Genomic DNA, 17322 nt, shown 5'->3' on the forward strand with positions numbered 1-17322 from the left:
CCTCACAACCTGCCCTGCTTTGTACCCGACAAGGATGAGACAGTTTTGGCGACAGAAAGTGGCAAAACAATCAAAAAATGTCTGCTTTGGGTATTCTGGCTTGTTCAGAGCTCTCTCCCCAGTGGGGGTGAAGACTGACTGTGACCCGACATGACCCAAACTCTACTCTGAGAAGGGAAACAATCTGGTTCCTAAATTCATTAATTTTTTTATTTGTTAATGACCGATCCAGTTTCCAAAATACTGACTGGAGTTGTCAGGACCAGCGAGAAGCCACCACACCAGGAGTGCACGTGCAGGGTGCCACGAAGCAGAGCCACAGCTCCCTGATGGGCATCAACGTCCCTGGCAAGGGGAGCAAAGTTTCCAACACCCCTCTTGCAAAATGCAGAATTATCAGCAATGGCAGCACATCCCGAGGTGGAATTCTGCTCCTGGGAGACTCCACACAACCCAGCCCGGACTCAAAGCCCTCGGCTGGGGGAATGTGGTGCTAAAGGAGCCGCTGGGTGTGATAACAAAGTTATCCTAATCTGTCCCTCTTGTGTGCTGGGGCACTCACACATGCAAATCTTGTCTTGTTCCACCGTGTTTGTTCACCTCCAGAGTCCTTCGGTGATTCAAATCTGTGTCTTACTATCCTATAATACCCTTGTCTAATAGTTCTTTTTAAATGCATGTGTTAATTATCTTGCCACCGCTGTAATTTCTCCCTGTAGTCCATTAATTAAGAGGTCACAATCTAAGAGCATGTTTACCCAATAAGCTTTCTTTTTTAATTATCCTAATTGCTTGGATACTGACAAAGACTCCATCCCTCCCCTTCCTCTGAGTGGATTAGAAAACGACATTTCAAAGCCCCACACAATGATGGGTCTGTAAAACACACATATATTTATATCTGTTTTTATAACTCCGTGATGTTCAAACATCAAAGGTCAACGAGACACAAGGCACTGCATTTACATGGCTGCATAAAATGTACAGAAACTGCTCTCCATTAATTGATCCATCAGCCTGGAATGTTCTGTCGGCCAGGAAAAATACAAGCAAAATCTTCAGAATAGGAACGAGATGGTTGTTCACAGCTTGGTGTGTCCTGGAGACCACCAGAGCCTCCTATCCCTGCCTGCAGGGGTGGCTTGGGGTAAAAGCAGGCAGAAATAGAAATAAATAAGGAAAAAGGCACTCGGCTTTCACTGCAATAAAGAGTTTTATTCTCCCTGTCCCCAGAATTCCCTTCCCATGGGTCACATCTCGGTGAGCTGGCCCAAATACTTTTTTTACTGACTTTGCAGAACTTGACAGGCAAAATCTCTACCACTTACAAAATTTGAAACCCCGCCTTTTGTCAAGTTTTTTAAAAGGGAAAAGCAGCTATTTGAATTCCAGACGGGATTTTAACACAACAATTAGCAGAAATCATGTCCAGAAAAATTACTACTGTGACAGAATGTGAAACAACATTTGATTTGTCAAGAAAAGTGAATTTTTTGTTTTGTTTTAATAAGGCAAACGTCTCATTCAGACCAGTCATCTCAGGAACTATATAACAGAAGTATAATTACTTAGAAATTGCTTAGGTAAGCGTGATTGATGCATGGTAAATAGATGTTTCCAGCACTTATTGTTTCTTCCTGATGGATTAGGAAGAGTTGTTTAACAGTTCATTTGACCAGTCTCTCCTGGTGTTTCTCGAGTCTGGCTGTGCCAGTCAGCACCAGCAGTTCCTGGTAGTTTAAGTCTCTTTAATAAAGATTAAGATGTCAGAGGTCCTGCATTGCACAAAATCCCGGTTTTATTAACTTCTCATTATCAGCTGAAATATGAAGTGCATTTCTTTTCATCTGGAGAGCGGCACTTTCTCAAGGGAAAGGACAGATGCGTCAGGTACATTTCGGGTGGTTTCCAGTGCCTTTGCCCCAACCTTGGCTGATGCTGGGGAGCATTTTCTCACCCAAGGGCATCCCATGTGTGGATGTTTCTCCCTAGAAAATGTTCGAATCCCGCGGCTGTGGACGCGTTACCGAGCTGGCCGCGCTGAAGGTGGGGCTGAGCACTCACACTCCAGCACTTAAGTCACTACAACTTCCAGGAAAGAGCAGCAAAAAGTGCTGGGCAGGAAGACTGAAACCTCAAAAGGGCTCAGCCAACGTTCCTCTCCTCACACCCAGCAGATCTCGAGGAGTAACAGCATGAAGACCACACGAAACTCATTTCAAGAGATCCCGGAGGTGTCCAAAGTGCACCCTGGCCAGCAGGCAGATAAACTCTGATGCCATCGAGGTGAACTTAGGCAGCACCTGATAAAGTGAAACTGCAGCAGCCCCGTGCAGCTCCCGAATGTGTCGCTTGGCTCCTGTTCCGTCCCGTGGGTTTTATCACGTCTCGCCCCAAAGCCCTGCAGGTCACTGGTACACGAGCAGATGCTGCAGCAGGATCACACTTCACCCGCCTGACACTCCCAGCCACGCTCTCAAGGGATTTCTGAAAGCTGACAAATTGATGCATTTTGCATATTTTAAAAGCAATTCTTTGTCGGACTTCTTGTTTTCCAGCCTGCTGAGTGCGGGGAGGGGAGAGCTGGCGCTGCGTGTGTTTGAACAGGCTGGCTCTTGCTGGGAATCTTTCCACGGAAAGAGTTAAGAGGGAAAACCAGTTGTAGTGGTGTTAGCCCGGTGCTGCAGCCCGGGATCCCAGCCCCAGCAGCCTCCCGGGAGGGTTAAGCTCTATTACTTCTGGTCCCTGACACTGCTAATGGCACTCTCTAACTAATTGCATTTCTATACCTCCACATACGGCTGGGCAACAAATAAGCCCTTTAATCAAACAGCTTCATCTACTTCTAATTAATTCCATTTCTATGGCTTTTTAAGAGCACAGGAACATACAAAGATAGAGATGATGGAGCGCATTCCGTGCCCGGCTGCCAGCAGCTGCTCTGCTCAAGATGTGTCCCCACCTCACACCTTCCGTGTCCCAGCTGCCTGGGCCGGGCTGGATTCTCACCAAAGCCCACAAGTGGCTGCGTGGAATCATCTGTGATTCCCTCAGCGAGTCGCTTTCGCGTTTGCCACGGGGTTTAATTGCTTTTTGTTTCCATCAGAACTAGCGCTGGCCTTGCCCCGCCGGCGCTGAGGGACGAGTGTGGCATCAGCTGAGCAAACAGAGGGGGTTGTTTGCACACCCAGACCCAACGCAAAGCCTTCCATTCGAGGGCCACCAACTTTGAAGGAAGTGCTGATTCCTCCCCGACATTCACCTCTTTGATAAAACAGGTCGATTTAGCAGGGGAAAATCAAAATCAAAATCAAAATCAAAATCAAAATCCCCCCCTCTCGGTATTTAGGAAAGAGAGCCGCATCTGCCGGGAGCTGCCTGTTGCAGAGGTATGCCTGGACAAAAGGCACGATAAGTGGGCGCTGAGCAGCGAGGAGTGGCAATTATCAGTTGCACGTATCATTAGAGTCTCTCAGCTTTTCAATGGCACGGAGCTCCCGACGCCGTGTTTGCTGGGCCAGGTAAAAGGGGACTCTTAATGCTGTGCAAATATGACTTCCCGAAGGACTTTGCTTTCTCACCTATTCTCCGGCTTTTCAAATCAACGTTATTAATTGGTGCCTTATCGGTAAGTGCTGTCTGGCAGTTAAAGGATGTTTCCACCCAGTGCAACGATACATAGAAACTCAGCAATGTCAGCCGCAAGGACAAAGAGCTGCCACGCTCAAACCCAGAAATGCTTTGACACCTTAAATCTTCTTTATGAAAGCACAGAGCATTCCAGCATTCCCTTGCAGCTGCAATCACATATTCTATCATCCTGGTTTTAACTTAATCTATTCATTCAGAACTCTGGCTTACAGCTCCAAGTACTAGGACTTCTACTCTCTCTCTCTTCTTTCCTTCTTTCCTTCTTTCCTTCTTCTTTCTTTCTTTCTTTCTTTCTTTCTTTCTTTCTTTCTTTCTTTCTTTCTTTCTTTCTTTCTTTCTTTCTTTCTTTCTTTCTTTCTTTCTTTCTTTCTTTCTTTCTTTCTTTCTTTCTTTCTTTCTTTCTTTCTTTCTTTCTTTCTTTCTTTCTTTCTTTCTTTCTTTCTTTCTTTCTTTCTTTCTTTCTTTCTCTCTTTCTTTTTCTCTCTTTCTTTCTTTCTCTCTTTCTCTCTTTCTCTCTCTCTCTCTTTCTCTCTCTCTCTCTTTCTCTCTCTCTCTCTTTCTCTCTCCCTTCCTTCCTTCCTTCCTTCCTTCCTTCCTTCCTTCCTTCCTTCCTTCCTTCCTTCCTTCCTTCCTTCCTTCCTTCCTTCCTTCCTTCCTTCCTTCCTTCCTTCCTTCCTTCCTTCCTTCCTTCCTTCCTTCCTTCCTTCCTTCCTTCCTTCCTTCCTTCCTTCCTTCCTTCCTTCCTTCCTTCCTTCCTTCCTTCCTTCCTTCCTTCCTTCCTTTCTCTCTCTTTCTTTCTTTTCCTCTTTTCCTCTCTCTTTCTTTCTCCATTTCTCCCTTTCTTTCATTTCCTTTCCTTCCCTTCCTTCCTTTGCTTCCTTTTCCTCTGCTTTTCTCTTATCCAGGTGTGTATAAACACACGTTTTAGAATCTGGATCAACTGGTTTCCATGCTGGAAAACTCAGCTACGTGGGACTTCAGGACTTTCAGCCCCTCAGATCACCTTGCTCTCCACTTGCCAGCTCTCCTGAGCACCAAATCCACTTGAAAACGGAGAAAAACACTCGGCTGATAAGGAAAACTGAACACAAAGAGCACGACACTTCCCAGGCACCATGAAAGGGAAGCAAAAGGAGTCTAAAACGAGAAGAAAAGCCTTCCGTGCCCCCAGCTCGCGTTTTTACCCCGTGTGCTCCGGGCTGCACGTGCGGAATGAAAGGACAGTCGGGCTCCTGCCTCCTCCGCCGCCTTTCACACTGATCAACAAGATAAACTTCTGAGCGCCATGAAAACCCGTGTGCCTGCACGGGAGCGGGGGAAGTGATCCCGGCTCCCCCTCATTCTCATGCAGGATTGTGGATATCCAGGCCAGCCGGGCAGGTTTTTGGCTGAGCCTCTTCAGAGCCTGCAGTGGCAGCAGGTGTTTTATCTCCTCCCCAGAGAGCCCGCTCGGGTTCTCAGCTATTCCAGGCTCTCGTTTTTCTCAGCATCCACCCCAAACCTTTCTTGCTGCAAGGCTGGTTCCTCTTGGGCTCGTTCTGACAGATGTGTGGACACAGATGAGCGACCCTTAATGCAGAGTATGAATTTCAGCTGCTTCTTTTGCAGCATGACACCTCCTTATCTTGGAGAAATTTTCCTGGGCAAGCACAAAATCAGATGGGATTCATTTATTTCAAGGATTTCTGTGCCTTTGAAAGAGGGTTTCCCTCTGCCACCACATTTGCTTTGTAGTTTCACAACAGCAGAACAGTGAATTGAGATGCTCAGCAATTTTTTCTTATTCTTTTTATTTATTTTTTTTTAAAAGGAAATGGTTATTCATTGCTCTTTAAAGAAAAAACAAACAAATATTTGATGTTGGAAAGGGGGGAGCCCTGGGCAAGCACAGAGAACTCAGGTGAGCTGTTTTATGGGACTGAAAACAACCCAGGGAGGGGGGAATGAGGCTGCTACAAAGGTAAATCCTGACTGTGTGAATACAGAGAGAGAGCTTTGGTTATCCTCAAACGGGAGAGAGAGGCACCAAACACTCAGCTGTTCTAATTCAGAGCCTGACACATTTCAGCATCACAGAAAAGGAGCACAAGAAGAACAAGACTGAGGGAACAGCAGAGATACAGGAGGTCAGTGAGATCAGCAGAGTTTGTGTCCTACCCAGAGTCCAGCAGGTTTTCTGACTGATGCTGAATAATAATTTTACCACAGAGCTGAGCAATGCAGCTGGAAAATCCCCTCTCCCTCTTAAAAGCCTAAAATCTGCTCATTATGCCAATCAGTTTGTGGTTGTGCTTTGTGGACACCAAATCCATGTAGATATATTAAAAAAAAAAGTCATTTCTCTCGAATTCTACTCCTCTGCAAGAAGCAAAACACACTCCAAGCCTTTTCCAGCTCTAAAGGATTTCTGAACTTTCAAATAAAAACCTCCATTAGTTTCTTTTCTCATCATTTCTGTGCACAAGCTTCCAACACTTCCAGGCTTTCCCTGGCATTCCAAACAGGACAGAGAAAATGCAACAAGAAAATCTATTCCTTGGGTATTTCCAGCCCAGTTAGTTTGAGGAATTAGAAGAAATCTATGAAAGAAAAAAAAAAAAATAAAGGCATGTGCAAGGTTTTCATGGATGTTTTTCAGACCAAAGGGGTTCTGATGGATTTCAGAGATGCATCCAGACTTCAGAGTGAGTTTCCAAACCAAACACGGCTGCAAACCCTGACATCCATCAGCAGCTCGTTTGCTGACCTTCCTATCACGGAGCAAAAAGGACCATTGAAAATCATCTCAGAATATTCTGCTTTCATGGCTGTCTTGCCCCATAGCACTCTGAAGTCACCAGAACACAAATATTCATATTGCAAGTGGTCAGAGCCGTGCTCTGGGCTCAGCAGCAACGTGGACACACACCAGGGTCACATAATAAATCTCATTTTTCTGACTTCCTTCCTCGGAGAAAATCGTGCTAGCAGGATAATAAGAATTAAAATGGCTACAACTGACCATGGTGGTGTCTTCTCTTGGAATTAAATGCTTTAAATAGCAAATGGATCATTGGGCTGTGTGAACACCAGCTGGACACGAAGTGTTTTGCCTAAAGCCAACCCAGCTCCTGGATGAGGACGGGATTTGCTGGATGGTTGGACACCTCTGATGCAGCAGAAAAATGAGCATGATTTAAATCCCACATTTCCTACTCCGGGAGTGCCCAGTCTGTACCCATTTTTAGCAGGAGATGCTCTGGGGTCTGCAGGAAAGGCCATCAGAGCAAAGAGCCAACTAGCATATGGTGAGCAGCAGACCTGGAATGGAGGGTGGGACACGGATCCAATTCCAAGTTTTTGTTGGCAAAAGGACTGGCAAATATAAACTGCCAGGAATAAATTGACGTTGGAACTCAGAGGACATGTTCTAGTCATCAGCAGACACAAAGCTGAGAGGAAGGATCTCACTTGGGGACAGCACAGCCTCCCTAGGAAAAATTGCACATCCTTCCTGCTTGGGATCGCAGGAAACCAGGGAATTAACCTCCAGGATTGCTCCAGAGCTCCGTTCCCTACAGGAATTTAGGTGGAAAAGAGACACCCAGCCAGAAAAAAGGAATGAGGTCAGTGTGGGGAGCATCCCAAGCCCAGAGAGAGCTGAGTGTCCAGCTGGTTGTGTTTCCCTGTGCACGGATTCACATGGCAACCCCGGCCCCAGCACAGAAGTTTTCCAGGATTCACCTTTTTTTAAGATTCCCGTGACAAGGAAAGTGATTAATCTCCATTTCATGGCAGCAAGAGCAGAGCAAGAGACTGCTTGGATTTGCCAAGATAACCAGGAGAAAAGTCCAGCTTATTTCTGGGCAGAACTACAGAAAGAGGGAAAAAACGGAACCAGGTATTAAGGGAAGAGATGAACAATGCAAGTCAAGACTTTCCTGGTTTTACCTATAAATATAAGTAATTGGAAGGGCAAACATTCAAGAAATGAAAATTCCTTGAGTCATTTTTAAATTGAATACTTAAGTAAAGAAGAATTCAGCACTGTCCTAAAAACTACCTTGAGGCAGCAGCACTGACACAAATTTCCAGAGTTTTCCCAGACTTTCTGTGAGGAAGAACCAACGCTCTGGGGGAGAGGAGCTGAAACTTAAGACTGAAATTCCAGTGGAAATTCAGAGAAGCAGTTCCTTCAGGCCTTGTGATTTATTCTTCTGGAACAGAAGGAATTATTGCACTGAGCAGGGTCTGAGATGTCCTGACAGCAGCAGTGCAGAACTATCTCTGCAGCAGTTATTAATGAGCTGGAAAAACGCTGGGCAGCAAATTTGCCTCCCCTGCCCAAGGCCAGAATTCATGGCAACAAATCCCTAAAATAATCAGCTAACTCCAGAAGATTAGCAGAGAGGATGCCTCCACATGACAGAAGATTTCTTAATTTCAGTTACTTGCAAGGCCACATTGAGCAAGAGGAAAACTTCCTCTGAAGTTTATAAATGAGTTTCTAATCTATTCCCCAGCTTTCGGTGTTTCTGCTCTCTATTCCGTGTTACAGGCTCAAATAAGGAGGGGAAAAAAGTAATAAAACAAATGAATCGCTTGGGTTAGCCAAGAAAGGATTGAAGCACCTCATTTGGACTCCTCCTGCTGCTACTATTACTATTATATATATATTTTATATATTTATATACATGTTTACAGAGCGTTGCTGAAATTTCCATGCTGAAACTTCCAGAGGGAAGGCACCGCTGAACATCACAGAGGAGCTGACTTCTGGTGATTACTTTTCTATATTTTTCTTCCCAAACTGTCCCATGAAAAATAAATTTGGTTGGTTTTTTTTTTTTGGTTTTTTTTTTTTTTTCCCCAGAACACATATTTTATTATCTCATAGAAATCTTGTAGAATCGAAAAATCAAAATACATCAAAATACACTGTGGTCCTGCAAGATGTGTGGGACAACAGTCCCACCTTCACTGCTCAGCAGAACCTTGGTTTATTTCTAGAGCAAGATATGAAAAAGAAAAATAAAAAAAAAACCAACAAAAAGCATTTTCTGATTGTGTTATGTATATTTATATTTAATTATTGTTCACTGGCTTTCGTTTTTACAGCAGCACCATCAGAGCTGGACCCAACTTTAAGTCAGGCTGGTGGTTACTCACCTCCAAACTCCCCTTTCCTCCCTCCCCAGCTGCTGTCCAGGTTTTCCCATTTATCCAGCGAGCTCCAAGAGGCTCCTGCCTGATCCAAATTCTCCTTATGATGGGATGAACCCAATCCTGCACACCCCTCAGGATCCCAGGGCACGCTCACAGAACCATCTGGCCTCTCTAAGGTGTGGGACCACCCAATAAATCCCAACTCCTGATTCCCCCCTGGAGCAGGAGCCTGTGCTGGGAGCGATCCCTCCTCCCACACTGAGGGATATTCCCTGCTCCATGGAAAGATCTGGAGCTGGCACAGGGCAGGTCCTGCCTCTGCTGCTGGATCAGCTCCCACCCCACCCCAGGGGTGGCTCCGAATCCAGACCTGATTCCAGGACCTAATTCCAGCAAAACCTCGTGGCACACTCAGCTCAGGATCCGAGGAGGAATTGCAGAGCAGAGGGAGGAGGGAGGGGGGGGGGGTGTTACCTTCCCAGTTACCACACAGCCCCGAAATCCCACAGGCCATCATTCCAAAATTTGTGATGTTTTGTCTACTCTGGTGATTTAAGGTTTGTCAGAAAATGTCAGAAAGGCCACGGGGCCAAGGGCTTCCTGATGACTGAGGATTTTCTTTCACATGACCTTCCTGAAGTTGATTTTGGGCTCCAGACAGTGCTGCCTTCAGCCCTGACAGGGGCCGGCTGGCAGCAGATTCATGGGGATCTCTGGGGCATTCTGGCATTTTCAAACTGAGCCGGGGCTGTAATGCCTCCTAATCATCCAGAATATTGTTTCACTGGCGGGGTGGAAATGCCAGCCCCTCACCTGGCTTAGCAGGGAGAAGGAGCCTGTGCTCCAAGGGGTGCAGACAATTAAAAACTCTTCGGATGTGAGCGGGTAAAGGCGAATGTCGAGTGTCGGCGTTTCATGCGTGACAGTGCCCGTGGCTTTGAGCAGGGGAGCACTGACATGAGTTCCACAGACACAGAGGGAAAAGGAGCATTGGGGGAGAAGTGTTAAAACTGTTAATTTGTGTTCGAACTCTTTGTGTTTAAACAGGTAATTTGTGTTGGAGCTGTTCAATGTGCGTTTGTGAGCGTTCCCACCAACCCCAAGCTAAGGGAGCAGGGACTGGCACCTGAGGGTTTCACGCTCTTTAGGAAGCTCTTGGTTATAAAAAGTTTATGAATCTCGAATTTGCATGTGTTATCAGCATAAGTGGTTAATCAGCCAAAATGTCTTAATGAGTCTCCTTTGTGCCCTGATCACAGAACCATGGAATGGTTTGGGTTGGACCTTGAAGCTCATCCCATTCCACCCCCTGCCATGGGCAGGGACAGCTTCCACCATCCCAGGTTGCTCCCAGCCCCGTCCAACCTGGCCTGGGACACTTCCAGGACTGGGGCAGCCACAGCTTCTCTGGGCACCCCATGCCAGGGCCTCCCCACCCTCACAGGGAAGGAGTCTAAATCATTTATTCTGCCAAGGGAGCAGCCTCCTGCCTCCTCACCTGCACAAAAATGCAGTTTCTAATCCAAGCCTGTGTGTCTGGGCTTGAGATGCATCATGAGGACAAGGTGACCTCTCCTAAGTCTGCTCCTGGAGTTCAGGGACACTTTTACCCGAGGATGCTGCTCGCTGGAGCCGTGTGTCACCTGAGCCGTGCGTGCAGCACATTTTGGACACGTCCTCAGCCCCAGCAATCCAGGGAAATCAGACAGCAGGTGATAAATCAGTGCTGGAGAACAGCTCGACATCACAGCTCCGGGGTTTGCACCGGAGGGAGGAGGAGAAGAACCAACTCTCTCACAAAAAGATCTCATTTAAAACTGTGTGAGGCGTTCACATCGTATCCAAAATCCACATTATTTGCTGCAGAGAAATGGGAGATTGGCATTAACCCCTTCATAGCCTGGAGTTGTGGGAGCCCTGGGGCTGCCACTGTTCCACCTTGTGCCGTGCGTGTGCCTGGGGCTGCCTCAGCATTCTGGAGATATGGAGAGAGCAAACTTAACCACTGCAAGTCCTCCTAACTTGGCCTGATTTATGGGCTCAAACCCCCCCGAGATCTCTTCGTGGAGCCATTTCTCATACCCACACTCACTAAACAACCAAGCCCAAACATCTGTATCACAGAAATTCAACATACAGTGTTATTCCTGCGAAATAATTTAACCATCGGGTCCTTTGCCGACTTTTCCATGCCAGCTTTACACCTTTTTTTTACTTTACATGCTTCATTTCAGCAAAATCAAGGATGCAAACTTCTTAGAAGTACTTAGTTTCCATGGAAACCTAAGCTGACCGCAACATTATTGTTCTCAAGAGGGAACTGACTTTACTATATGTTCATTCACTGAATTAATGGACTCCTGGTTCTTTTATTACCAGCCCTCTAACAATAGAAAGAGAGAAATGTTATAAAAAAGACTCTCAGACAACTGTCCACTCTTTTGTCCAGGGCTTATTGGAATGACGCAAGTCTATTCAGGAAAAGATTATAAAAATCAACTCAAAGCTGCCTCTGTTTGTGGCCGCTAAATATACCTTTATTTCATAAAGATACAACCTATAAAACAAGCAAATTAAAGCTCTTTCTGAAATAGTAACAGTGAGGCAGCAGCCCTGGAGAAACAGGGCTTTAGCTCAGATATCTGGGATTGTTCTGGGGTTGTGGAGCATCTTTAACCCCCAGCTCTGTGTAAATTCTCCACCGGGACGAGGATGGAGGGGGGCGATTCTCCAACGTACAGGAAAATGAAGAAAAATCCCTGCAAACTGTGGGCTTAAATCCTCCCTGAGAGTTGTGGGACAGCTTCCATGAGCTGGGCATGATAGACCCCTGTTAAGTGCAGAAAGGCACGTGCAATTTGTGCTGCAAGGGCAGCAGCTCGGAGCAGGCCGGGTTCAGCTCTCTGCTTTGCTCTCTCAGGGTGCACAATGTGCTGCCAGCCCCCGCTCAGCCCTTGGGGGGGTTTGGGCTGCCCAGTAATTGCTGCACAAAAGACAGTGAACAGTTCCCTTGCTCGTCCCTAACTACCTTCCTGACTGCTTATTGAAGTCTGATTTCTTACTCCTCTGGGTCATCATTCATCAGCCCCGCAGATCCCGCCGGGAGAGCCCGGCCAGACCTCTCCACATCCCTCCTTGCCAGAGGCCATTCCTGACGGCCCCGTGATATAGAAAATGTCTTCACAGCGACCCGGCGGGACGAGCCGCGGCCATAATACCCAAATAATCATTTTGCAAATTATCATAATTATCAATCAATCATCCCCGTGCGAACAATGTGCTCCTGAAGTATCAGATGGGTCCTGTGACCTGTAGCATTTTGGATATAATAATAAACCTGGGGAGATTTATGGCCCCATCCCACCTCGCATCTGCAGCAGCAAAACACTCGTTGGGGGTTTTACTTTTGCTTTAGAGCTGAAAGCTTTCCTCATACCTGGGTTTCTTGGTTGCTACTTGATGCTTTTCTAAGGGACCAGAATTTCTAATCACACCCAGTTTTCTAAAATTAACTTTATTTAAAAAAAAAAAAAAAATCGGTGTGATTTGTGAGCGCAGAATAAACTGCTTAAATTGCTTTTATTTCGTAGCCTCATCAGCATTATATTTACAGCTTCTAATATCTGGCAATGTAGGAATGAGGCCAGCCAAAGGAAGGGGGGGAAATTGGTTTTGTCTTCAGTTTTTGTTGTGTTTTGCACAATGCCAGATTGAATCCAACCCTTTTGAAGCCGATAGCATCTCCCGCTCCCCGCGCAGCACATTCTTGTTAATGGATAAATTCAAGCTCTCCAGAAAGTCAAAGAATAAATTTAAAGCCTTTTGCCAAATGCCTATCCTATTGGATTTTGATAAGACGGCTATTGAGCTTTAATAATGTCTTCTATCCTTTTTCAGCTGGCCCTTAACATGTCTCTTTATTTGTCCCTAAAGCCTCTTCAGCGATGCCTTTTTATTACAAGTCTCTCAGCTTGCTCTCAGGGGAGACAGGGTCGACAAGAGTGATAGATAGATAACTCTATAGATTATCTCCCACAGATGTTTTCTCTCCAGTAGCCCCTCAGGCTATTCCCTCTAAGTAAACAGAAACTAAATAGAGAGTCTACTGAAGAGAGAAGTCCCTGAGGTCCCTTGTCACGACGGTCAGAAAAACAACCCGACCCAGGGAGCTTGGCTGGGAGCTCTGCACACACAGAGAATCCTTCCCCAGCATTCTGGAGCCCTCATCCAAAGTGACCCTTGGAGGGGAGAGAAATGCATCTACTTGGGGAAAAAAATATGGTGTGTAATGGACACAGGCCTTGCTTCCTGCTGGAGGAAGGGGAAATCCTTCAGCTCAGAGTTAAAGCAGAATGAACACGGGGACGGTGACAATGACAACGAGCTGTTTGTTCCATTTATTAAATGCAGTGGGGAAGCTTGGAAAATTCAGAGGGAGAGGACACTGAGTTGCTCTCTAAGGAAAATAAACAGTGCTGGGACATGGGGCTGGGAAAAAGACATTTGGGAGCAGGGGACAATAAACCCACAGGTATAACTCATGTTTTTGTCTCTGAGTGTCTGCATTCAGGTCACTAAAATAACCAAAATAAGTGACTCTCCTGTTTTAGTATTGCTTCCACCACTTGTGATTTAAAACTAAACCAACAGGATGAGGAGCTCGTGTGTATTTGTCTGAATTAAACTAAATATCAGCAAGCAAAGGTGATACAAGCTCGTTAGGAATACACCAGTTTCAGTCCATGGAGCTGCACAGATATGGAAAATGATCCTGGATATGGCTCCTTTAATGACAACGAATTAGTCCTGTCAGACCACCTCTAACAAAGAAATCAGCTTTGTGGGGTTAGTGGTCCCAGCAGAAATAACAGTAACATGAACTGAAAAATACTGGATATAGTGGGAAATACCTATTCTTTGTGCTCCAAGCCAAAGAAGAGCCTGTTTTTTTCTACCACATAACAGGCTCTGCTGTGCTGCATCTTCAGACTTTTCACTGCCTTTCAGTTCATTGAAGTTATGTAAAAGAGCATTTTTTTCCCAGGAGCTTAATAGCAGAGAGAGTTCTGGCGTCAGTTTTAAGCAGAGATTGCTTCCCACACATCTCCCTACATCTCTCACTGCCATCACCTTCCCTTCCCGGCTTTTTCCTGGTTTTATGGATTTTTCTCTGCATCCCAGATTTTGTTTTTTGCTCTTTCTAGTCCTTGTTAGTGCCCAATTCTGAATCTGTGATGCAGCAGTCAAAGGAGGCACTGAAATTATGGCAGCAGCTCCGATTTCCTCCCCTCCCAGTTTAAATCAGGCCACCCACTACAGTTACATTTGTCTTCAGTCACCTTCTTGCCACCAACTCATCTCTGAAGGAATAGGAATAAATTGGAGTCAAATCTCAACTATTGTGTCTTCAGGGATATGACAACTGAATGATTTAGAGAGGCTGGAAAAGGAAATCTGCTCCCGAGAGGGTTTTGTGCCACCGGAGCCAAATGCCAGAGTGCTACTTCCAAACAATTGAGAGATCCTACAAAAATTGTCCAGAGTGATTTCTCATTCTTTAGTTTTCATTTTCTCCTGACTGAAAAGCTGTCTCGCAGTAGTCTTTTCACAAGCCATAAAGTTTAGACTTGAACTCTTTACCTTACTGCTCTGACCTCCTTTACCCCAGCTGTAAAACCCTACTGCCCATCCTTCAATAAATTTATCACCTCATAAACTCCCACTAGTGCTTCTCTACAATGCATTTAAAAGACACAAGTGGAAGGCCAGGCCTTCCCCCCTTGTCAAATATCATAATTGTCCAGTTTTATACCTGCTGCACGGGGAAATATTTAAGGACACGGCACTTTTCAAAGACCTGCAGTTTTTTGTTACAATCTCCCTTGAAATAAAAGCACAAAGTTTAAATATAAACCCATGGATTGAGCATATAAAACTGCCAGTCTCGTGTTTCCCTGTTTCACACAACTCCTGCTCTCTTTGGGGTAATGCAGATCCTGGAGGTGGGGATGGAGAGCTCATTTGTGATATCCTAATTAAAGACTGAATAAGAAATAGCTGGGCCCTGGAGAATTCCCTCCGTCCTTGTGGGAAGTGCAGGGGGATAATAAGAACCTGCCACCTTGTCACCACGTCTGTCCAGACAAAAGGATCCCACAGAGGCAGGGACAGACACCCCATGAGTTATGGAGGTGCCCAAGGTAAAAAGTTCAGCCCTGGTGCCACAGGTCCCTGGCGAGGTCATGGCGCGCTCAGAGGGTGTTTCCTCTTGGGAGCCTCAAAAATGAAACCTGCTTTTTTCTTTTTTAGCATGGTAAGGACAGAACAGGCCATACTGGACAAGTGTCTAAATCCCTTTTCCCAGCCTGACTGTGGAGCCTGGCAAGGTTTGCATTTCCCTCTGGGAAGCAAGGGATTCCTTTCATCTTTCAGAGCCGAGATGCAGCATCGGCGCTCGCCCGAAGGAAGAGCAGCAAAGGGAGCTGTGGCAAGGTCCAACCTCAGAGAATTCAAAAACTTCATCAGCAGGGCTGTGAACATCCTTTATGAGACGATTCCATATAAAAGGAGTCACAACCAGCTCCTTATTTCCATGAGGACACACAAGCTCCAGCTGTTGAGAGGCTCTAATCAAACCCGACTTGTAACGCTTTAATTAGCAGAGCTGTTAACCAACAAAATCTCATTTTAGTGCTTCTGAGAGCACCCCCAACCCAAACAGCAGCCTGGCTACCCAAATATGCCGTGCTGAGGCTGCCTCCCAGCTCCAGTGAGGACATTTGTGCAGCTGGGCTGAGCGTGGAACACATTTTCTCTGGTCACTGTTACAGCTCGAGCCCCACAATGTGATGAAAAGCACCACTAATACATCACACGGGCTGAACTTTATCCTTTCACAGACCTGCTCCTTTTCCCTTGGACTTCACATTAGCCACATTTACATGCTGAAGCGACCTCCAAAAATTTAGCACTTTTAACAAAGGACCAACATTTTCTTTTACTGGAAAAGAGGTAAATGAGGTTTCTCGCTTTGGCCCGGCAGCTGTTTGTGTTGTAGCAGAATCAAGGAACACCTCAAGCTATTATTTTCTCTTTCATAATGACTGGAATCACAAAAAGACAGAAAAATACGCCAACAGAACCACAGCACTTAATCCAAAAAAACAACAGCAAACACTGGAAAACTTTTACGACGTTATTGCCATCGACACCTTGGTTCAAAAGTGAGGGAAGAGCGTCCAAGCCAGGGAATAAAACAACTCCCAGAAGACTGAGCCATGTCCTACCTTTTTTATACTGCCCTCCTGGGAGGTCACCTCGGGATCAGTCAGTATTTGCTGAGGAGAAAACACAATAGAAAGAAAATTGAGTTGAGTTGCAGCTAAGAACGTTATAAAATAATAGAGATTATTCTTGCTGTTGTTACGATGATGAAGGAGGAGGAAGAATTAATATTATATTATTGATAATAATGGCCAAAACTCTCAACAGTTTTTACCACAACTGTTAGATTTCAAGATTTTGTGTCGCTTCTGTGAATAATTCCCCCAGACCTGGCAGACAAGGACAGGTTTCTCTCCCACAAGGCAGGTGTGGACAACACGGGCACCAAGGGAACAGGGACCCTCAGGCTGTGGGGGAGGGAATCCCTCTGGAGCAGGGGATGCTCCGGCCCCCCAGCGCTCCATCAGCTGCGCTGGGAGCTCCTTAATTCCCCCTCCAGCCGAGGTGTGGTGGAACAAGTCATTAAATCGCTGCTGTGCTCCACCTCAGATTAGCTCCAGGTCAGCGGGCATTCGGGAGGTCAAGTACCTCAACTTTGCATCACCCTGGATACCCCAGCAGGGTAAACACACTGGGAACGGACCTGATCGAGCGGCCCACGCCGGGAATTCCAGCGGCTCCCGGCGCTGCGGGGGGGGGGGATCCGGGATGGCCGAGGTCAAACAGACCCCTGAGGACAGGGTGGGACAGGGGCGCTCGGGGATCCCGGGCCAGGGGGGAGGTGATTGGGCTGCCACAGAGCAGGAAAAACTCCAAGGGACAGAGATGAATATGCGAGGAAATGCGGGAAGGGGAAGGGGAAGGGGGAAGGGGAAGGGGAAGGGGAAGGGGAAGGGGAAAGGGGAAGGGGAAGGGGAAGGGAAGGGGGAAGGGGAAGGGGAAGGGGAAGGGGGAAGGGGAAGGGGAAGGGGAAGGGGAAGGGGAAGGGGAAGGGGAAGAGGGGAAGGGAAGGGGAAGGGGAAGGGGAAGGGGAAGGGGAGGGAAGAGGAAGGGAAGGGAAAGGGAAGGAAAGGAAGGAAAGGAAAGAAAGAAAGGAAAGGAAAAGGAAAGGAAAGGAAAGGAAAGGAAAGGAAAGGAAAGGAAAGGAAAGGAAAGGAAAGGAAAGGAAAGGAAAGGAAAGGAAAGGAAAGAAAGGAAAGGAAAGGAAAGGAAAGGAAAGGAAAGGAAAGGAAAGGAAAGGAAAGGAAAGGAAAGGAAAGGAAAGGAAAGGAAAGGAAAGGAAAGGAAAGGAAAGGAAAGGAA

General features: G+C 46.4%; 1 protein-coding gene across 1 annotated transcript in view; it reads right to left on the bottom strand.

The window, feature by feature from the left end:
- The window catches only part of PRDM16 (PR/SET domain 16), a 294806-nt gene that overhangs the window by 130636 nt on the left and 146848 nt on the right, over positions 1 to 17322 (bottom strand). The window contains exon 3 of the mRNA XM_069034721.1: positions 16083 to 16133. Coding sequence (XP_068890822.1) covers positions 16083 to 16133 — 51 coding nt within the window. The remainder of the gene's footprint in view (positions 1 to 16082; positions 16134 to 17322) is intronic.

Source organism: Aphelocoma coerulescens, chromosome 21 (assembly GCF_041296385.1).
Source record: "Aphelocoma coerulescens isolate FSJ_1873_10779 chromosome 21, UR_Acoe_1.0, whole genome shotgun sequence".
Lineage (NCBI taxonomy): Eukaryota > Metazoa > Chordata > Aves > Passeriformes > Corvidae > Aphelocoma > Aphelocoma coerulescens.